Source organism: Peromyscus maniculatus, chromosome 11 (assembly GCF_049852395.1).
Source record: "Peromyscus maniculatus bairdii isolate BWxNUB_F1_BW_parent chromosome 11, HU_Pman_BW_mat_3.1, whole genome shotgun sequence".
Taxonomy (NCBI): Eukaryota; Metazoa; Chordata; class Mammalia; order Rodentia; family Cricetidae; genus Peromyscus; species Peromyscus maniculatus.
The window spans coordinates 72,895,985-72,919,772 of record NC_134862.1 but is presented as its reverse complement, the minus strand read 5'-3'; the positions used below and the strand labels follow the sequence as shown (position 1 = coordinate 72,919,772).

The 23,788-nt window shown below is 37.4% G+C and overlaps 1 protein-coding gene across 9 annotated transcripts in view; it reads right to left on the bottom strand.

Moving 5' to 3' along the window:
* The window catches only part of Kifap3 (kinesin associated protein 3), a 136,242-nt gene that overhangs the window by 31,106 nt on the left and 81,348 nt on the right, over positions 1 to 23,788 (bottom strand). For all 9 annotated transcript variants that reach the window (XM_042258451.2, XM_042258449.2, XM_042258453.2 and 6 more), the window contains exons 16-18: positions 22,204 to 22,302; positions 18,745 to 18,830; positions 2,626 to 2,815 (exon numbers count right to left, since the gene is read on the bottom strand). In XM_042258451.2, coding sequence (XP_042114385.1) covers positions 2,626 to 2,815; positions 18,745 to 18,830; positions 22,204 to 22,302 — 375 coding nt within the window. The remainder of the gene's footprint in view (positions 1 to 2,625; positions 2,816 to 18,744; positions 18,831 to 22,203; positions 22,303 to 23,788) is intronic.

The following is a 23,788-nucleotide window of genomic DNA, read 5'->3' as shown; positions in this document are numbered from 1 at the left end:
ATTAGGTGTGGTAGTCAGGGGGTCCAGGCTTAGGAAAGGTCAGGAATAAAGGTAGAGGAGGCATGGAACACCACAATACTTCAGCATGTTTCTCATTTTATATCCAGATAGCTTCATTTATATAGCACAATTTGGGAATACATCAAAAATAATTTGTGGATAAAAAATATTTGACAATTTAAATGGCAAACATTGAAACACACATACAAACGTATTAAATTTTTAAATAAAAATGATTTTCACATCCTGTGCTTTTAAGTGGGTAAGCTATATAAAATGTAAATACTTTTTGATGACTTGGTCTTTATTAGGTATTAATTATTATATATCAGATTATCAGACATAATTGATCCCCTAAAGAGCTCTACAACTGCTATTTTTTTGAGAGCTCTGTTTTTGCTTATAAACATTTATTTTTTTAAATCTAAGCCTGTTAGTATTTTGAAAAAATAATTAAGAGTTGTATTACTTTCTCAGTTGCCCTAGGACTCTAAATAATCTGCTATTTGTAGGATTATGTAGAGGAATAACAATCATCTAGGAATAGGAGATCTGTGTTATGGTTTTAGGCTGCCCTAAGCCTAGAATAAACCCTTAGTATAAGCCTTGGGATTAACTATTTGCAAGGCTCTGAGGACTTGGTGAGTCTCCTATGCAAGATTATTGAATGTAGAAATATCGGCCAGGTCATTGGCCAGACTAATGAAAAATATGGCAAACAACTGGCATATTATTTAGTTACCAAATGATCATTCCTATATAACAGTTGAATAATGTGTCATGGAGTATTAACACAATAAAATATAGGAATTACTGTTATAGGGGATAGAGTATCTTACTTGGGGATATCTTACTTTAGGAAGAACTAAAGATGTAACGGATTTGAGTCTTCAAGTATCAGTAGGACTTAAATGACAACATTTGTTTGAGGCGACAGCAATATGGCTCAATGGGTAAAGGCACTTGCTGCAAGGCTGATGACCCGAGTTAGACCTGAGTAATGCACATGGTGAAAGAGAACCAACTCTGGAAAGTTGTTCTTTGGCTTCTATACACACGCCATGACATAAAATAAATAAGTGTACAAAAGTTGTTTGACATGAAGGTGTATTCAAGGGAGATCCAACATATCACTCTGCAGCCATTTTATTTATTTGCATATTGTCTATCTCCCCACCCTTCCTAGAATGCTAGCTCTAGAAGGGCAAAGACCCTGCCTTGTTCACTGACACATCATTAGCACCTAGTAACTCCATTATTAGCCTCTCAAAGTATTTGATTGAGAACAATGTCTCACTTCTTATTCTTTGTGCTGCCAAGATGTCAACAGCTCTCCTATACCATGTCCTCCCCACCATGAAAGACCTCTGAAACTGTGAGCCAAAATAACCTCTTCTTCCACTGGAAACAAAACAAAATAAGTATATTCAAAATTGCTCAAATGGTAAATTTAATTAATACAGTTAGCAAAAAAGCAAGCATAGTGTTTTGTATTTTTATTCAATTTTCCACACTAGTAACTTGGCATAAATCATATATTAATGGCTTTATTATTTAATTGTTGAATTGTTAGTGTCTAAACATGAAATATTACTTTATACTGTGTGAATATATGTTCCTGTGGTTGGTTTAATAAAGAAGCTGACTGGCTAATAGCTGGACAGGTGGAGGTTAGGCAGGATTTGCAGATAAAAAGAGAGAGTGAAGAAGAGAAGGAGTTCAGTGTTGTAAGCCAGACATGGAAAAAGCAACATGGGAAGTTCATAGATGATATAAACGAGCCTCAGGGAAGCACACAGATTAATAGAAATGAGTTCATTTAAGCTGTAAGACCTGGCTGGAGATAAGCCTAAGCTATTGGCTGAGCATTTATAATTAATAAGTCTCTGTGTGGTTATTTGGGGAGCAGCTGGCAGGACAGAGTCGATCAGCAGTCTAGATACAAAACTCTGCCTACATATATAACAGGTATTAATCTTACACTGTAGACCAGGCTGGCCTCAAACTCAGAGATCTGCCTGTCTTTGCCTCCTGAGTTCTGGGATTTGTGCACCACCACTGCCTGGTTAGACTATTATCTTGAGAGTATTAGCAGGGTTTAGAAGGGAAAGCTCTAAATCGTCTCAATAACCATCAAATATAATCCAACAGTTTAGAATTAAAACAAAACCATGGTAACATCAAACTGCTTAGATTAAATGAGAAAACAGAATAAAATAATAAGTTATATATATGTGTATATATATATATATATATATATACACACACACACATATATAATAAATATAGAACACAAAACAATGAGTGTCACATTGTTAAGTAGAAGTCAAAAATCCTGAAGATGTTTAACTTACACATCCTAGAAAGTAGGAAACTTCTAATAGTCGTCGTTAACTATTCTGGCTACACATACTTTGAATGGAGATCACACTAAAAACTAACTTGGAAAAAACTGTTATTAGTTTTGTTTGGTATGTGTAGTCAATATTACCTGAAATTATTAAAGACTGCTTATGTACTAAAAGTGTGCTTATAAAGTTTGGGAGCACTCTTGACTGCCAGACAAAAGTTCCTTTTTCTAGTACACAAATGAAGCATGTGTTTTTGCTTTGGTTATCACCTTACCTGAGCTGTAGAAAAGGTCAGGCCTTTCAAGAATGTCCCCTTCATGGATATAAGGCTCAATTCGGTCATCACCATACAAGTACTGCTCACTCTCATCCATCTGACGACTCTCTACCATCTCCAACCACTGTGAGTTATGCCAGCGAAACTTCTCACTCTGAATTTTCTTTGCCCATTCTTCATCATATTCCTATTACACACAAATAGCAAGTGTTATTATATAAGTTTACTTGCTTGCTGCTCAGAAATATTTTGCCATGACAAAAGAATCTTGAGGACCTTCATTTGGGTCAGAGAGCATTAAAAATACCTGTTCAGAACTGTGTTTCACCATAAAGAACAACTACCTTTCTGCCAAACAGGTCGCTTGACATGTTACCAATCACGAGTGGAAAGGACAAAGGCTACGAGTCTAAATTTCGCAAATTCTGATGTAAGTGTTTGCTAACTGTGGCCAGAACTTAGGTGAAAAAGCTAACTGTATTTCCAGTGGGGTCTGTGGCCATGATCATTCATGGCAAGCATGACAGGTGACCAGCATGACCTCAGTCAGATAACACCAAGGGGAGGAAAACACCACTAAAACACTGCTTTTAACTGATGACAAGGTTTACTCTAGAAAATAAACACCACAGTTGAACTTAATTTCATTCTAACCATAAAATTAGTTATATTTCTTTAATGTTCATCTTGTTTTGATCATGAATTTCTGAGAAATTAGTATGGTCTATTCACTGGCAGATATCTATAATGCTTGATGCAGAGAAAATTCCTGGAGAATAGATAGGAAAGACAAACAGGCAAATGGTCAGAGGTTATGGAAGAACTTTATATCTATGTTTGTCTCATATGTTGCAGCTTTTTCATTTTAAATTAATTTTTTTAACTGAGATATGCATTTCTGGGGGTGGTATTGGTATTGTGATACAGTCATGTATTCTATAAATCTTAGATAAGGTTACACATATTTATCTCTTCAAACACTTCTTTTTACTTTTATTTTTTGGTTCTGGGTCCTGGGGTATACTATGTAGATCAAATTATCCTTGAACTTGTGGGAATTCTCCTGTACACACATCCTGGGTTTTAGGGTTACAGGTATAACACACACAACATGTGTGACTCACTTATCACTTCTTTATGGCAAAAAGTATTTGCCTACCTTTCTTCTAGCTTTTTTAACTATACAGTACATTGTAGTTATGTGGTCATTCTATCATGCAGTAACACACCAGAATCTCCTGTTGTATACTAACTCAATACCCAGTGTTCCCACCTTTTCTGAACTTTCTAAACCCTATATTCCATTCTACTTTCAAGTTCTATGAGGTAAAATTTTAAATTGCACATGGCATGGGTGAGATCAAGTTGTTCTGTGCCTCTTAACTCATGTTATCACAGGACTATCCAGGTTTTTCCAGTTTCCTTTTCAATATGTCTGAATAGCATGCTGTGTTTGTACTATGCTTTTTGTCTACTCATTAGCTGATGGGCAGTTCAGATGTTTCCATTAGTTGGTTATTATCTTGACCATGCCTTACAGTACTAACTTCAATTCTTTGGATCTTACTTGCTAGTGAGATTGTAAGATAACATGATAAATCTATTTTAAGTGGTTTGAAGCTATGTATTAAAAATGGTCAGGAGAAATAAGAACCAAGATGGTGCTCAAAAAAAGGCTTGAAGCATTTCTCATCTTATCCCCATAGCTTCTGCCTTCCTCTACCTTAGTTTCCAATACATTTGGATAAAACTCATTACATAGCTTGGGGTGTCCTGCAATGGCGTTGTCATACTGGCCATGAGAAGTAAGAGGTGAACCAAGGAGACACTAGATCAAAGGCACTGCAATTTTCAGCCCAAGGTGAAGTACAAAATCGCCATCACAGAATATAAGAAGAAATCTGAAAATTTAGAGTAAATATAATACCATAATTTTCTGATTAAAGTTGACTTATTCAATTTTGAGTTTCATATGGTCAGTTAATCTCTTGGAAGTGTCAGATGTCAGATTGGGTATTTTATACTGTACATTTGGAAAATATATAATATTTGCTTTCTACTGAGGGTGGTGAAGATTAATTTTGACTTCAGTACTGCTAATGGCAAATTTATTATCAAATTATTAGGCTTTCTTTGTTTCTTTTTAAAAGTTTTAGACCTAATTTTTATGTAGGTGAGTGGCTTGCCTGCATGTATGTATGTATACCACATGTAAGCTTTGGAGGTCAAAAAATGGCATCAGATCCCTTGGAACTGGAGTTATAATAGGTTGTGAGCCATTATGTGGGTGTTGGGAATCAAACCCTGGTCCTGGGCAAGAGCAGCCAGTGCTCTTAACCACTGAGCCATCTCTTCCAGCCCCTTTCCTCCTTTTCTAACAGATATCTATTAACAATTCTAATAGTGTCAATTTGTTTCCTAATGTAATTTATGTAACATTTAGAGTTATTGATAAACATTATATTTTATTTTTAAAATAATAAACATTTATTATTCAACTGATAGAACTTCAATATTGTCTGAAAGTGATCTTTACCCCCTGTTTTTTTTTTTTTTTTTTTTTTTTTTTTTTTTTTTGGTTTTTCGAGACAGGGTTTCTCTGTGTAGCTTTGCGCCTCTCCTGGAACTCACTTGGTAGCCCAGGCTGGCCTCGAACTCACAAAGATCCGCCTGCCTCTGCCTCCCGAGTGCTGGGATTAAAGGCGTGCGCCACCACCGCCCGGCAACCCCCTGTTATATCTACAATGAAACCTGTACTTAGATATCAACAATAAGCTATGATTCTGTTGGTATTAACAATATGGTCACAATGACTAGAAATTATAGCAATTTATGTACTCATCTAGTCATTGATTACCTAGATTGTCTTGATAAGTGAAAGGATACATGAAATATAGAAATCTTAAATTTAGAATGATTGGTACATGTCAGACCCTACTGTTAAGTGACTCAAGTGACAGCATCTTGAAATAGGTACTATAATTATCTCTGTTTTACACATGCAAAAGACAAGACCCAGAATACTGTGGTAATATGCTTTGTTTTATAGCTGGTGAGGGCTATTGCAGAACTGCAGCCTTCTTGGAGTGTAGAGAAGTACTTAATAAGGGTACATAGACATTTGTCAAGGCTGCTGTGCAGTGAAGTCAATTTTGAAGAAAATATAGTAAATGCCAAGATTTTGTGAATGAGTTGAATTGTTAACTAAGTAATGTTAAGTCTGGTAAGTACATTATATCATATTGTATTCTTAATTATGCTCTTTCTGATACAGCGATACTTGAGAGAATATTGGGGAGGCAACTTAAAGATAAAATGCACAGAGAAGTTTTACTGGCTTCAGATTTGGAGACCAAGTTTAACTTATTCTCCAAAAATTCAACGAAGAACTCAGAAATGGCTAGTTATATAGCACAGGTACTATGGACAGACTCTATGTCATTTAGCCAAAGCACCAATGGCCTTGAATGTGTTTAAAATGTATACGATATCAAGAGGAAACTGTTTAGTTCTATCAGGCTTTCTGTTCTGTGCTGAGCTAAACTTATTTGCAAAAAGATAATATATTAGAGGGGACAGATCATTTGCAAAGTTCTAATTACATATCACGAGAGAAAGGGTGACTTGGCTTTTCTTTTTTTTCCTAAAAAAAGCATTAGTCACAAGTCACCCACAATCCAAGAATACATCTTATAATACCAGAAATACTATTAATTCCACATGAAATGCCAGAACTAAGTGTTACTGATTTTTTTAAAATAAATAAATGGCATCCTTAAAAAAATAATAGTTGATTAGTAACTTATTTCATTTGGCAAAAAAACTAAAACTAACCTTTAGTTTTGTTTAAAAAAACTAAAAAATTTGTTTGCATTATTTGAACAAAGAGATATTCAAAGGAAACATACAATCTGATTGTTTTATTAGAATTTAAGTTTCAAGCGCATGAGTTGAGTTGTTGGTGTAAAAATAGTAATTGAAATTCAGTCATGACTCAGGGCATATGAAGCATGGGCTGAGCTATACCACGAAGAGCAAAACTGAGCCGGGCGGTGGTGGCGCACACCTTTAATCCCAGCACTCGGGAGGCAGAGGCAGGCAGATCTCTGTGAGTTCGAGGCCAGCCTGGGCTACCAAGTGAGTTCCAGGAAAAAGCACAAAGATACACAGAGAAACCTTGTCTTGAAAAACCAAAAAAAAAAAAAAAGAAAAGCAGAACTGGCCTAATAGCACTTGTGAAATGCGCAGACCTAGGTAAAAGGTACACCCCTAATACAGCCATAATGTGTATTTACCCTAGTTACACTCTGAATAAGTAAAAAACATATTCAGTTATTATCTCATACCATTTTATAATATTTTATTATCCTAACTCAATAAAAAATACCTCTGGGCTGGCAAGCCGGCTCAAAAGGTGAAGGCACTGGCATCAATGCCTGATGACCCAAGTACAATCACCAGAACCCACACAGTGGGTGGAGAGAAACGACTGCTGTAAGTTATCTGCTGACTTCTGTGTGCACTGTGATGCATGTACACACACACACACGCACACACACACACACACACACACACACACACCACATGCACACTAAATATTCAAAGTTAAAAATTAAAAATATATCTAATAATTGTATAGGCAGATGGCTCATCACAATGGGCCCCAAACCTTCAGCTTCCTCTTTACCCTATGTACTCTTTTTGTTTTTCGATACAGGGTTTTTCTGTGTAGTTTTGGTGCCTGTCTTGGATCTTGCTTTGTAGACCAGGCTGGCCTCAAACTCAGAGATCCACCTGGTTCTTCCTCCTGAGTGCTGGGATTAAAGGCGTGTGCCACCACCACCCGGCACTACCCTATGTGCTCTTAATGGTATAAGTGTGTATGTGTTTTTTTCTGTCTGTCTTCATGTTCACATGTATGGGTGCATGTGTGTGTATGTGCATATGAAGGGTCAGCCTGAGTGTTGTTCCTCATGTATCTACCTTGTTTTTGGAGACATGGTCACTCACTGGCCTAGAACTCAATGAGTAGTCTAGGCTGGCTCACCAGTGAGCCGCAGGGACCCTCCTGTCCCTGCCTACCCAGTGGTGGGATTATAGGTGCCACTGCCCTGCTTTTTAAAGAGTGGATGTTAGAGATTTGAAATCATGTCTCCATGCCACCTGAGTCATCTCCCCATCCTTCCTCCTCAACAGTTTAACAATTAATGAACTTGAACCTTTTTTTTTTTTTGAGTAGTTAAAAAGAAGAGTGACAAGATTACAAACACAGAAACCATCTGAGTATTGATGGCTGACTTGAAATTCTTCTAGTAAAATAATTTTTTTAATGCAGTGAGCATAGAATCTAGCACCAAATATGACAAGGTCATGCCATGCATTCCTTTAAAATCTTCCCTCTTCTTTTTTTTTTTAAAGATCAGTTTATAACTGAATTGTCTTCTAGGCCGGATGCATGACAACACTAAAAGGCTAATATATATGGCAGCCATGGCAGAACATACTGTTATTTTTATTAAAAATAAGCGTCTTTGGGCTGGTGAGATGGCTCAGTGAGCAAAAGGTGCTTGCAGTTCAGCCTGCCGACCTGAGTTTGATCTCTGGGGTCTACAGAGCGGGAGAAAACTGACCCCAGCAAGCTGTCCTCTGACCTCTGCATGTGCACAAGTGCGTGCTCCACACATACATACAAAATCAACCTGAATCCAGCTGTTCTGACTTCGAGTGCACACTTACAGAAATGAAATGTTTCTGACTTCGAGTGCACACTTACAGAAATGAAATGTTTCTGACTTCGAGTGCACACTTACAGAAATGAAATGTTTTTGACTTCGAGTGCACACTTACAGAAATGAAATGTTTCTGACTTCAAGTGCACACTTACAGAAATGAAATGTTTTTGACTTCGAGTGCACACTTACAGAAATGAAATGTTTTTGACTTCGAGTGCACACTTACAGAAATGAAATGTTTTTGACTTCAAGTGCACACTTACAGAAATGAAATGTTTCTGACTTCGAGTGCACACTTACAGAAATGAAATGGCCTTGAGCCTCAGTCCTGCGCTCCAAAGCGGTCTAATGTCTAGACTAGTGTGATGACTGACATGTGTGTTACTGCCCAAAGCGTCACAACAAAAACACTTGGGGAAAGAGGCAAAATGAAAAGGTAAGAGGAGGGAAATTAATCAACATTAAACTGCTATCACTTAGGAAATAGAAAATTACACCTTACAAAAGCTTCAGCAATATTTACACACTGCCATATTCAGCACAGCCAGCATAAGAGGTGGCCTTGAGATTTAGTAGATACGTATACTTCTCTGTTATAACAACATGTCATTAATTCAAAGGACAAGAAATCTTGATCAAGGTGATCAAGTTCTTAAAGGTTCTCTTTTTAAAATCAGCCAGGTGGTGGTGGTGGTGGCGGTGGCGGCGGCGCACGCCTTTAATCCCAGAACTCGGGAGGCAGAGCCAGGCGGATCTCTGTGAGTTTGAGGCTAGCCTGGTCTATAGAGCAAGATCCAGGATAGGCACCAAAACTACACAGAGAAACCCTGTCTCGAAAAACCAAAAAAAAAAAAAAAAAAAAAAAAAAAAAAAAAAAATTTAAAATCTAAATGAGTTAGAATATCACTTTTTGAAAATATTTTGATCTCATAATTATAAAAGTATTTTTTGTTGAAACCTGAACATTACTAAAAACTACTCACAATATCTTTATGTAGATAAAGTTGCCTTAAATCATAGTGTGTGGTTTTTAATGGTTCTCTACATTTTAAGTTTATTCCCTTACTTATTCACTGTGGGCACACACTGCATGAGTGCCATGCACTCATGGGGTCAGAGGACAACTCTGCTTCTGGCTCTCCTTCCATCATGTGGGGCCCGTGGATAAAATTCAGGTCATCAAGCTTGGTCTTTATGTGTAAGTCATTTACCACACGTAGCTAATGTTGAACATTATTGTCTTCTTAATTTAAAGGCTAAGTATGACACATTTTACAGACACTGAACTTGTGTTATAGTTTCTTCTAATGAGTGATGGCCTAACTTGTGTTTTCTAATATGTACAAAATAAAGTGTCTTAGAACTAAATGCCTATTTTGTAACATATTATTCATTTAAATACTTTAAATTTATTCCTCGGTAATAAATATTAGCTAGAAAAAGATGAGACAGGGTTGTTTTGCTACAGATTCTGACGAACGACTTCTGTTTCTGAAAAGCTTTATCAGAGTTGCTGAAAATCTAAGAGTTATCTTATTAAATGAAACAAATTAAATGAAACTTAAATCTCTGTGGAGAGGGTACTTAGCAAGCTAAGGAGTGGCCCTGGGTTTTTATTGCAGGAGTGTTCAAAAGCACATTTTTGGATAACGAAATTAGAAGTAAAGCAATTGCCATCCATTATTGTTGTTTTATAGGACTAAAAATGTGAGAATTTTAGACATAGGAAACTTTACAGCCCAGTTCCCTGTCCCCACAAACACACAACTTTCCCCTTCTTTATATATTCTGTCTTCTGTTTCACTGAAAATCAATGAAACGCCTTATATTTCGACAGATTATCATTCTGTGATCCTAGCCAGTCTTCCACTGGCATTTCAGGAATCTTGAGGAATAAACTTTACTAGCCATAGTAAAATCATGCTTTCTCTGTATCTAGAGTCTGAGTTAACAAACATTAATAATGTGATATGGTATGATACAAAAGACACTCAGGTAGCAGTCAAGAGACCTAGATCCCAATCAGACTCCTGCAGCAAGTGAAGTATACGTCTCGCTAAAAGATATTTTAATTAGTTTTAGTCTCAGGTTTTTCACTTGTGAAAAATACAAATTTAGGAGTTACTTAAGTGCTAACACTCTGTAAATAAAACCCTATGATAAATACCTTTTACTTCATAAAGGTATTAAAAGATTATTATCCCGAATAACTAAGAGTGCTGGCAGTACACCACCGCCTGGTAAGTTCACATGAGTAGAGTGAAAATTAATAAACTCAGCCTACTAACAGCAATTCCCCATGACATCCCTCTGTGATTCCTAATGCTTTTACATGCCCACTCTCCATCCCGCCCCAGGAAACAGCTAGGAGAACTGAAGCAGTTCGGTCACAGTGAGAACATCTCATCCAGCTCCATCAGCCTTTGGGGGAGTGTTCCAGGAGACTTCTCCTCACTGCTGAAATGTACTTTTCATGGGGAGTGTATCACTGGGTTCTTCTTTATGTTTTGATTTTACCCTGAATTTAAAGGAAAACATGCTTTGCCTTTTATTTTCTTCTCTTCTCAGTCTCTGACTTTAGGATCTTAGGCTCTCAGGTTCCATAAACTCAAATGTGTCACGAAAGACTTATGGTTTGATTTTACATGGAATGTACCATCCTTTTTGAAGTTCTACATCATGTTGTTTACTGCTTAACCACTGAACCATTCTGAAGGCTTACCCAGCCTATTATCAGAGTCTGGGCACTATCAGGGAAACTCTTGTCACTGGCTTCCGTCACACCTTGTATCTGATTAACACACTCTAGGATAACACAGAGCTACACAGATCTGCTTTGTGTCCTGGTGCAATTGATAGGAAACAGATTTTTTCCTTCTTTAATCTGGCAGCCCCTAATTGAGACTGTAATATAGTTTATTTAATAAAAATTTTCATACTAAATTAAAACAAGTCTAGGATAGTCCAGTTTTTTGTTAAGGCTAAGTAGCTCCAAAAAAGAGGCTTCTTAAAACTTAAAAATATTTTTGCAACAACACACACATATATTTATAGTAAATATACATTTAATAAAATTGTTGGGTTTTATGTGTATATTGCCTCTTTCTAAACATGACTGTCTCCAGTATGGACCTTTACGTAGTCTGGACTGAGGCAAATTTTAAAGCAGACCTTGAGGTACAATTATCTCCTCAGACAAACTTTTTTTAAAGTACTGAGAAGACTAACCTGTACAATAGCATTTCAAATGTGCCACTTTAAACCTCAAAGTAAAATACATAGCTAAATGAAATTTAATTAGGAAATCGTGATTTTTCTCTATTATGCTTTGTTTGGGTTTCAAGACCAACTGTGGTCAATCAAATTGAAAAAAAAAAATTAAAGATATGTAAGAATCAGGGAAGGAATATACAAACATTTATGCATATGTATTTTCTTTTGTTTAATTTCTAACAAGCAGGAAAAATATCCTAAATTTCTGCTTTTGCTTATGTGATACAATAATGAACTACAAAAGAGGGCCAGCCAAATATTTGGCATTATGTATAATTTCCTTGCATAGAATTAGGAAAATTTTTAAAAAATGTGCTTACACTGATAAATAAAAATTATCATGTCTGTAACCAATCAAGAACCAGATCTAGCTGTTTGGCAAGATAATTCTACAAGTTCTATCAACAATTCATCAAACAGTCCCTGTTCTGTGTCTACAAATTACATGCCAATGAAAAGTGCGGGGAAGGCTTGGGAGATGCCTCAGGGGTGAAAGGCACACTCCTCAGTTGTGAGAGCCCAATTTCAGATTCCCAGAACCAACATAAAGCTGAGCCACTGCATGCCTCTGCTAACCCAGTGCTTCCACAGCAAGATGGGAGGCAGACTCGGGACAAGAACCAGAAGTCCCTAGGCTAGCTAGTGAAGCATGCAATGCAATGCACAACAGATACCCTGTTCTCAGAGAAGGCAGGAAGTGAGGGCCAGGAATAAGGTTATCCTAACCAACCCAGGTAACTCCACTTACACACACACACACACACACACACACACACACACACACACACACACACACACAGACACACACGGGGTGGGGGAAGTAAAGGGAGAGAGGATTAGTTTGACTTATCATCTACCCATTTTGTTCAATTATTAAGCATTCTGTGCTTTTTGAATGCCTGATTTTTAATCCTAACCCAATAATTTTTTTCTCTGTAACTTTAAGTATTGTCAGAAACATTTTTAGTGTTCTCATTGGTAGCAAGATTATTAAACAAACCAGCTTCTCTGTCTGATAGGCTTTCTTGGAAATCTTTGTGAGGAATATTAACTATATATAGAGACTGCATGTATACCTTTATTAGTTTATCTCATTTATTTATTTATTTTGATGTACTATAGTTTATCTCATTTAAGTAGGTCTGCCCTATTCAATATAAATTTTTCTGTACTTATAATAATACCTTACTTTTCTAAGTTAAAATACTAGAGCTGGGTATTAATTTGATTATTAAAACACATTCATTCTGTCCATGATCATAATTAGTTACAGAAAAAGAAAAAACTACCATACGAAATCTCAGTGGCCCAAGCATGTTAGTATGAAAGCACATGCCAGGACACTGGTGGTTAGAAAGACAGAGACACTAGTGTTGTAGCAGAGGACATAATTATACCTTTGTTGTATACTATGAAACAGATACAGGACATGTATTGAAGGGCCATGTCACACTATTGTTCTGGGATGACTAGCTACCATGTTCAGATAACGGATCTCAGTGCTCTCCGGGGTCTAGACTGTAAACTTCAATACTTAAGGGCTATGCACTGCTGAGTTCTATATGACAGTATACCTTAGTATCTGGTACATACTATGTACACAGTAAACATGCCTTAAAAGTACAACAACCCAGCCATGTCTGAAGAGGGATTTGTTTGCCAGTTTGAGAGAATTTTTTTTTCTTTTTTTCGAGACAGGGTTTCTTTGTGTAGTTTTGGTTCCTGTCCTGGATCTTGCTCTGTAGACCAACCAGGCTGGCCTTGAACTCACAGAGATCCGACTGGCTCTGCCTCCTGAGTGCTGGGATTAAAGGCGTGCGCCGCTACCACCCAGCTTGAGAGGAATTTTTAAGGTTCTCAAATACTTCACATGAAGCTGAAGGACACAAGTGTAACTGAGTTTTAGAAGCCCTGTAGACAGATGTGTAGATTCTCTTCTTTTATGATTCCCAAGGCCCAGAGCCTTAAGATATTAGAAGTCCAAGTACCTACGTTCTCTCATATGGCTTCTCTGCTCATTCCTGCAGTGGCACCATCCAAGCCTCTCTAAGCTACAAGCAACCTCAGCCACACAGCGACAACTTACTGCTACCACCAGAGAGATTGCAGTATGCAGTATGTAACCCTCTTCAGTTCACAAAGAACCATCACACATCTGTTTCAATTCATGAGTCCAGGCCTCCAGCCCAACTACATTAAATAAATCATCACTATAACAGTATTTGCAAAATATTGCAAAATTTGGGGATCAAATACTTTACTGAAGATGGCATTTTTACCTAAGGCATTCAGTGTTTAATTTTTGTTACTGTTATTCCCTGTTATCTATCTTGAGTGGTAAAGAAGTTTTTTCTTTAAATATAAATAGCCTTCAGCTATAAACAGATCCACATATTGTTATTTTTAAATTATGATGTAATAGTTACTGTAGGAAAAGGAAATCTAGCAGTGAAAGCATCTTAAAAGGCCATCCACTGTTGTCACAGGCGGGGTTCTTCGTTAAGTCCTCATAGAATAAATCATTTAGCCATTATTACTTAGTACTTCCAGAGATCTGACACTGTCTCTTTAGTGCCTCACAACCTTTGCTGTTCCCAATCAACGTTTCTCTTGCTTCAAATGATGCCATGTTCCTGTTCCTTCATTTCTGAAATAGATTTAGCATGGACAATTTGCATCCTCTATTGTGATCAGTAATAGTGCCAGGCCTCAGAAGACCAAAGCCTGGCAGCTTTTGTGCAGGTGGAACAACACATTAAGATGGCTTGTGCAGATCACTGTGGATGAGGGGCAGGAGGACTGTAAGAGCCAGAGATGGCGATGGCTACAAGGACACAATAGCACAGCTGTGCATATGTGCTCAAAGGCTGTGACAGCATGCATGGACCTGTAAGAGTTCAGGTCAGTCAAAATGCCAGCATGGGGAGGGGAACAAAATCCCATCGCTAACTGAGAAGCTATTGGTTAAGGGTAGCAGGGGCACATTTGGTCAACTAAGGGTGTGGCCTTGGGAGGTCTAACACACTTAGTGGATGGCCCCAAACCTTAGAGTAAATAGGCAGCACGAATGAGACTTGATGGGTTTTAAGAAAGTGAATGAGGAGACAAAGTTAGGTTGGTATAAAGTAGGGGGTAGATCTGGGAGGAGATGGAAAAGTCAGTCAAATGGGAATATGATCAAAACATAATGCATACAATTCTCAAATAATAAAAATTAAAAGAAGATGCTTTGCTCCTCAAATTTCTCCCAAATAAGGATGCTCAGAAAACTGGGAGTGTAATTTTGATCTGAGATTAACTTGAAAATTAAAATAAAATAAAATCAGAACATGAATCATCTAACAAGGTATTTCCACAGTAGAAAAAATTGGTCTGAGATTAACTTGAAAATTAAAATAAAATAAAATCAGAACATGAATCATCTAACAAGGTATTTCCACAGTAGAAAAAGCAATTTCCTTTATGATTTAAAGGTCCTAAAAAAAGGTTTTCAGTTAATTGTTCTATTTTGTTAATTACCATAGCATAAGACTTTAAAACAATTGCAAATTCATCCATTCTGTGGGATAAGTTCAAGTATAAACTATGAACACTAATATATCTGTCCAAAGTACATACTCAGAAAACTTTGGATTAATTAAAGAAAACAGGTTATCTTCTTATGACACTTAAAAATCAAAATGAAAGCAAGTAACATAGTTATTAGTTGTCCTAAGGAAGGGAAATATTGATCCCAATAATTTACATATAAATTCCTCAACTAGGTTTGAGTGTTGGTTCAGACTAATCATAACACACCAGATCACCATGTGCTAAGTGTATATGAGCATCTTCTCTAGTCCTCATAGCAAGTCTATGAGGGATCAGAGATGTCATTGCAAACCGAGTGGTTACAATCCTAAGTGGTTCACTGAGATTATCATATCTGTTAAAAAAAATCAGATGAATTATAGATATAGCAGATCGAGTTTCCACTTTCTGAAAGTCAAACACTGAATTATGATCCGCACACCTCCCTAAGTGAGGAGAAGCATGGTTTTAGAGTCTGCTGTAAGTCTCTACTGTCGAGCTAAAGCTCCACTGTATAGTCCAATGGCAGAAAGGTAAAACAGATTTGTTTTCAGGAGAACAAGGCTTGCTTCCATACCGCCGTGCCTTTCCATTGGCTCTGCTGGGTTTCACTTTTAAGAAACACAACCGGCATAAGAGCCAGTTGAACAGCAGAGTAGGGCTTCCAATTACACAATCATCCACACATGAGTGTTATCTTAAAGAGTTTAGTCTATTTAAAAAGTAAGTTATTCAAATGAAAGTTCTCTAATGTGAATAGACAGCCACCATATGACATCATATCAAATACTGATACATCCAGTGCAGAGAGATATACAGAGATCAAGTAAACTAAATCTTTCAATACTTGTTTGGATTTTCTTTTTATACTAACTTGAAAGTGATCTGATGGCATTGTAGGGAGCCATATAAACATGGCAAGCTGTTATATCACAGCTTAATTTTACTGATTCTTCTTTGAAGTTTTCAAGACAAGAAAGATCTTTACAATAATTATCTAACAGTCCTTTTCTTTGTTGCTTTAAATTTTAATGCTGACTAGAATTTGTAAGTCTCTCCGGGGAGGAAGGGATCACTAATAAAATGAAGGCTGAACATGCTCACTGGACTTAGAAAAAATGAATGCCTTTTTAAAAAAAATGAGTATTTCAATACAGTAGTGGAAGCAGAAGTCAAGATAAACATAAATTTAATAGAAGAAGTGAGGGAATAAAGTAACACATAGACCTTAAGAAAACACCAACACAAAACCTCTGGCTACAGAAAAGAAGGGAGGCGTCAGTGTCTAGGAAGGAGGAGGAGGCACCTCCAAGTATAAGACGAGGAAGTCAACTCATTGTATATTTAACAGCAATAAAATACTTTACCCTATAACACATTCATATTTGTGCCAAATATTTTTACATTAAGCCAGGTTATCACCAGGTGGTGCTGGCACAGGCCTTTAATCCCAGCACTCGGAAGGCAGAGGCTGGTGGATCTCTGTGAGTTTGAGGTCAGTCTGATCTACAGAGTGAGTTTCAGGTCAGTCAGGGCTGTTACACAGAGAAACCCTGTCTCAAAAAAAAGACTGAGGTTATCTTTAGAACTACCACTCTTTTACATTCTAAAGCAAAATGCCTAATATGCCAGTCTAAACATATCTTCCATTTCTCAACAGGGGGAAGCTGGAGTACATGAAAGTAATGCCCAGTACTGACAGCTCACTGTTGTCCTCACTGTTTTAACAGAATCACATGTGGAACTTTATGATGCTTCTTATTCTTATCGTACATGTTATATATATATACACGACATTGTGATATATTTGAAAATGGTATATATACCTTAAATTGTTCCCTAAGAGTATTAAATATTTTGAGATATGATATATTGGTAAAGATTTCTCTCTCTCTCTCTCTCTCTCTCTCTCTCTCTCTCTCTCTCTCTCTCTCTCTTTCTCTCTCTCTTTCTCTCTCTCTTTCTCTCTCTCTCTCTGTATATATATATATATTCACATATAATATATATACTCACACATATATGAGAAATCAATCAATTTATCTATCTATCTATCTATCTATCTATCTATCTATCTATCTATCTATCATCTACCTATCGTTTCTATATTCTGACTTAGATCAAAGCTAAAACACCATATCAATTTAATTCAAAACCACTGTGAGGTAGTCTAATCTGAAAAGAAGCTGGCATCAAATAATTTCCAAAATAAAAACTTGTAAATTAACAAGAAAGTTCCTGGTGTTAATTGTCTACTTCACAATGAAATCACTAACAGAAATGTTAACTCAGTTTATTTTCAATGAACTAGTTAATTGATTTTTTAAAAAAAAGTTTAATTGATTTGTTTAAAGAGGTTGCTAGGCTCCCTGAAGTACTGAATAGGCTACAAACAAGAAACTTTTAAAACATGGCAGAACTGCAGTCCAGGAGTCCAATTGGCGAGAAAGAGGAGGGTCTGTATGAACGAGAATTGTTGAGACCAAGACTGGAAAAAGCACAGGGACAAATAGCCAAAGAATGGAAACACATGAACTATGAACCAATAGCTGAGGAGCCCCCAACTGGATCAGGCCCTCTGGATAAGTGAGACAGTTGATTAGCTTGGTCTGTTTGGCAGGTATCCAGGCAGTGGGACCGGGTCCTGTCCTCAGTGCATGAGCTGGCTGTTCGGAACCTGGGGCTTATACAGGGACACTTGGCTCAGCCCGGGAGGAGGGGACTGGACCTGCCTGGACTGAGTCTACCAGGTTGAACTCAATCCTCAGGGGAGTCTTTGCCCTGGAGGAGATGGGAATGGGGGGTGGACTCGGGGGAAAGCTGGGGAGGGTGGGAGGGGGGAGGACAGGGGAATCTGTGGTTGATATGCAGAATTAAATTATATTGTAAAATAAAGTAAAAAAAAAAAGGAAACTTTTAAAACATGGCAGAACTGCAGTTCTAAGAAGGTGGCAAGTGGGCTCTATCAGTGGTATAGAGCGGAGGTTAAAAAGCTTCAAGCCCATGGCCCACCCTAGCTTAAGGCTCAGGTCCCAGAAGAACTCTATAGCAGCATCCTAAGTTTTGGAGAAAAATCTTTAGGATCAGCCAGTTTCCAACCTAAGACACAGATCATCTGTCTACTCAGGTATACTTTAAAATACCCCAGGACCAACAATAACTAACATGAAGACATTTGTATTTTCTCATTCTTAAGTACCTTACAAAATGAGTCTATGTATATAATAAAAATGATCAAATAACTAAAAAATCATTTACATGAAATTTGGTTCATTTTACAGACACTGACATCAATTTCCCTTCTATACTTTTCCAAAAGTAAAGTGATTCTGGAATGGCACAGAGATTAGCCTGTGTTCTGTGATTATGTACAAACCTCTCTAAAGAGCCTACGGTAAAGAGTTGACGGTCAAAAGACCTACACAGAATTTTCTAGCTCTTAACAGGATACAAAGTTGTGTTAGCACTCAATAGTTGAAATTAGGTTCACAATGTCTTCTCTTTCACAAAATCAAATGGTTTTTGTAGAGAGAATACTTACTGCGATAATATCTAACGTGTTATCACAGACTTTCCGGATTTCATTATTCTTATCATGCATCAGGTCTATGAGATATGCTGGAGCTTCTGAATAAAAGTGGTTAAAGAAAATGAATTGAGACTGTAGCTCTTCAGTTATATAAAAATTATACACACCATATGGCAGCATTCACACTCATGCATACACACACACACACACACACACACACACACACACACACACACACACACACACACACACACCTCTGCCAGAAAGAGCTATAACTGCTTTCTTGATCTGTCACGTCCATGATATTCGGGGAAACTTGTTTCCTATGAAAGTGAATAAGAGCAAATAATGAATCAGTCAAATCTCATAAAGTTACTATAGTAAGAAGAAAAAAACTGGAGACAAGTCATTTTAAATAAGATAAGGTATTTTAAAATAGAAGAATTTAAGGAAATAGCAAAATATGTATGGCATATATAAATCAGAATTAGAAAACCCCCCAAAAACAAAAAGTTTAATAAAGAACATGAAATAGAAAATGAACATAAAAATAAACACAACAGACTCCTAAGAGAAGTACAAGGCAGTGAGAAAGACAACTTACATATAAAAACTAAATGGATAAAAGGTTAGAAAATTAAAACACAATAAGGATAGGCAAGGCGTTAGGAAGAGAGCTCACAGTAGAGTGTTAGTCTTGCAAACGTGAGAAACTAAACTCATTTCCTAGAAACTACATTTAAAAAGTGGGCGTGAAGGTGTGAGCTTGTAATCTCAGTGCTGAGAAGGAGGTAGGTGAAGCCTGGGAATCACTGGCCGGCCAGTCTAGTCTACTTGCTGAGTTCCAGGCTAATGAGAGGCCCTGTATGAAAACAGTAAGGGAGATGGTTCCTGAGGAATGACAGCTGAGGTCGTCCCCTGGCTCCACACACAGGTGCACATTCCCTTGCAGACACATGTACCTGCACACACAGGAACATGCACACATAATACACACAATAAATACAAGATCGATACGGAACTGTAAATTTAAATCCCTGAGAAGAAATCCAAAGCAATAGATACAATAAATAATAAAAACTATAGTTCAAGAGAACTTTCCTGGGGGGGGGCATAGAAGGGGCGACTTTATATGTGAAAATCCACAGTAAAATTTGACTGAGGATTCTAAATCTAATTCTAGTAAAACAACTCGATGCTGAAGAAAGTAAACATCCTTTTAGTTATCTAACCAAAACACTAAGTCACTTCTAGGACAAAGGAAATTAAATAGTTCTCAGAATTAGGATAGAAAATACTCTACGGAGCTCTCCTTGGAAGCAATTCTAGATGGATGACAAATACCTTCAAATTGCTGAATGAAATAACTGTCAACCTGGAATTCTATATTATGCTAAATTATTATTAAAATGACAAGTTAGTTATTTTCAGATAATCCTATTTTATTGTTTATATATAATTTTACTACATACAAAACTCCTCATTGTAAGTGGGAGTCAATTCAAAAGAATAGCAAAATAAAATACAAGCAAAGATAGGAACCAAGAAAACAGAACAATATATAAATTTTAGGTAAGCACTGGTTTTTAAAAGGCAATAATTCAAATGTTAAGTTGTATAGAAATCTATTATTTTGTAACACACACATATGCACACACGCACTTGCACACGAATTTGAAGGGAGAGTCTCTGGACATCTACACCGTGCGCTTCTAGAGGCAGTGAGTTACTAAATAAAATCCCCAGGGCCAGGGGTGGGCTACCTCCTGTCTGTTATTGGTCAGGGAGAGAGACCATGGAGGCCTCCAAAACAATGCATGCTCTTCTCATTACTGTTGGTTTTCCACAAACCTGACGATGAGACCTTACTGCATGAGACAAAACACAACTTGAGTTAATAGAGAAGTGGCAATTGAGCTGGGAAGCATCTCCTTGCTGGCCGGCCTTCCAAGTGCCAGAGGTGACATGATAGCTGCCAGGAGAGAAGAGCTATCAATGGGCTCACCTCTGTCTAAACCCTATGAACTACCAAATCAACTTGCCAGGCAAGATGTGCCCATCTGTGCAATAGTGCCCTGACTGCTATGGGGGTAACCAGAGTGTCTTCTTGGATTTGAGGCCTGCTCCATAGGAGGGAGTCCAGACATTGTAAACTCAGTAAAAAAAATCCATGCCTTGGAGGATATAGGCCCTAGGGAAAACTGACTACTGCTGTTTAGGCTACAACTCACTACCAAACTTTAAGAATGTTTTATATTTTGTCTGTGTCCCAAAAATTTGAGTGAGGGTGAATTCAAAATTAATGGACTAATTAATTTTGTGGAGGAGATTTCAAGACAGCATAGTATTCAGGCTCGGAAATCTTCTTGCTGGCACCTCTTAGCTGGGTTTTTGAAGCACAAAGCAAAGATGTGAAAAACATGCAGATTGACCATTAAAGGAATAGGAGTGTAATTAAAGCTTAAGGCAAATAGGCTGTAGGTTTTTTTTTTTTTTTTTTTTTTGGTTTTTCGAGACAGGGTTTCTCTGTGTAGCTTTGCGCCTTTCCTGGAGCTCACTTGGTAGCCCAGGCTGGCCTCGAACTCACAGAGATCCGCCTGGCTCTGCCTCCCGAGTGCTGGGATTAAAGGCGTGCGCCACCACCGCCCGGCAAGGCTGTAGGTTTTAAAGAGATTAATATTACTAAGAAAAAGTAAAGTAATTTTCAGTCAGACAACAGAACGATAGGAAAGGCGCTTTGAAGACATTTCCACGGACTCCATCTATTACAGGATCTATAGTGCAAAACTTCAAAGACTTTCCTCCGGAAACAGCAAGCTCCAGGGCACCTTCCTGAAGAAAAAAAGCTACCCGGGCACACGGAGACTGCTGCACCACCAGTGCACTAAAGCAGGTTGTGTACCCCGGTACTGTCCACATGGACTGGTTTTGCAAATATGCTGAATGAGGATTTATGGGCTTATGGAGGATTGTACCAAGGTTCCAGAGAAAGTCCTTGAAGGCAAGCATTGTGGAGATACGTTAGATTTCCCACAGGAAGCCCCTATGAGGCTTATGCATGAAGCTATGAGAGTAAAGTTGAAATGGAGACCCTCAGGGTATTAGAGATAGCAAGAATGCTACAGGCACGAACGTGTCAGGTACCTCTCGTATACAGTCTAACCATCATTTTCTAGGCTGTTCTCAGTGTACTTAATTTGTTCTGTGGTCTGTTAGGTGAAGTGGAGTTTCACACTGGTGGTGTGCTGGCATTCGCAAAGGGTCTGATTCTGGAGTACCGCAGGTTTCAGATGTTCTTTTAATTCCATACTACGTTCAGCTAAACAATTCCCACAGAGAAGAGATTCCATCTAAATTCATTTCAAAGTCTGCTGTTTTATACAGTATTTCAACATTTGAAAGAAAACACCAAAAATGAATGTTTCTACAATTATAAATTATTGCTATACATTTTAAACCTTGAAAGGATACGTGTTTCCTTGATTATGACATCTCTTGTGGCCTGATGGAAAACCATCTGGTAGAAGACATAAATTATCTGACACACAAATTCATCATCCTCTTGCTGAGCTGAAAGGAAACAGAAGCTTCCATGACAGAATTCTCTTTCCACACTGATCTCAAACATTTTGGAAACAGAGCGATGGTCACAGGCAGACAAATTAACAGCACTTGAGTTAACTGCCCCCACCCCCACCCCATATTGACTTCACATAGGAAGAACATTTAAAAGTGACACCTTCTAAAGTATAAGTCCTTATTAGAATTGGACTCTTGGGGTAGAATGTGGCTCAGTGGAAGAGCACTTGCCTAGTATTTGTGACAACCTGGGTTTGATCACCAGAAACACAGGAAAAGAAAAAGAAAATGGACTATTATAAAAAGATGTTTTTTAAAAATATCCACAAAGTAAAACGTTACATATATTGGCATAAAAGAGGTATTTTTGTTTCAATCCAATTATTATAATAAAATGCTACCATAAGGGCTAATTATAAATATTTATATTTTATGCTAATAGTGTTAACTAATAAATGTTTAGTATTAAAAACTTGTAATTTAATATAATTACTTATAGAAATCCACTGAAATGTGATTTATTGATAGAGTATTGCTATCAACTCCTGGCAGCAGTTCAATGACATGTTAGAAACATATTTCCTGGTAACCACAGTGTCTACTTAGCCATGCGAACTAAACTGTGGGCCTCTTCAGGTCTAATCTGCCTCAGATGATTCGCATCACTAATTTCCTAAATAAACCATTCCTATGAACCACTCCCTTTCCAGATAGGGTCTGCTCTAGGAGGTTGTCAACACTGAAAATGTACATAACTCCCTTTTCCCTATATAGAGCTTAAAATCACACATATCTCTCGCTGTGGTAAGCTCATATTAGAGACTATCTAAACACAGTTAAACTCTGAGCTGCTGTCAACTCACTTTGAATATCTCAGCACTCTCAGTTAAATTACAGCAGAACATTCTAAGACATGGGTCATTTTCTAACTTTTGCAGATTCACAAGCTCTTCATCTTTTGTCCATTAATTTTTACTCCCCAACTATCTAGTTTCTTTTAATTAACTCTAATTTATAAACTTCCGGCTGTGAGAAGGGTATGTGAAAATAAATACATATACACTATACTTTTGAAATGGAATACTTTACAATATGACTATATCATTAGATGGCCTTTTAAATATTAAAATTACAAAGTAAATTTAAAAAACTCAAAAAAGAAAATGTACAAAAGACTTACATAGTTAACTCATTTTATTGGCCATGCCTAACCTAAACGGACAATAAACACAAACTAGAGGTCAATGGCATGAATTATCAGGGAACTTGAAATTCACACCACGAGGAGATAGAGCAGGAAGGCTGCAGCTAACGGACTGACAATGCCTACAGTGGGGTGACAAAGAGCACCTTTAACTGTCTTGCCCTGGTAACTGGACTGAAAACTGGCACCATTTACTGAAAGCTAAACAGAATGCCAACTCTTTGACTCAGCAAGTCTACTCTTAGGTACACACCTAATAGAAATGAGCACATA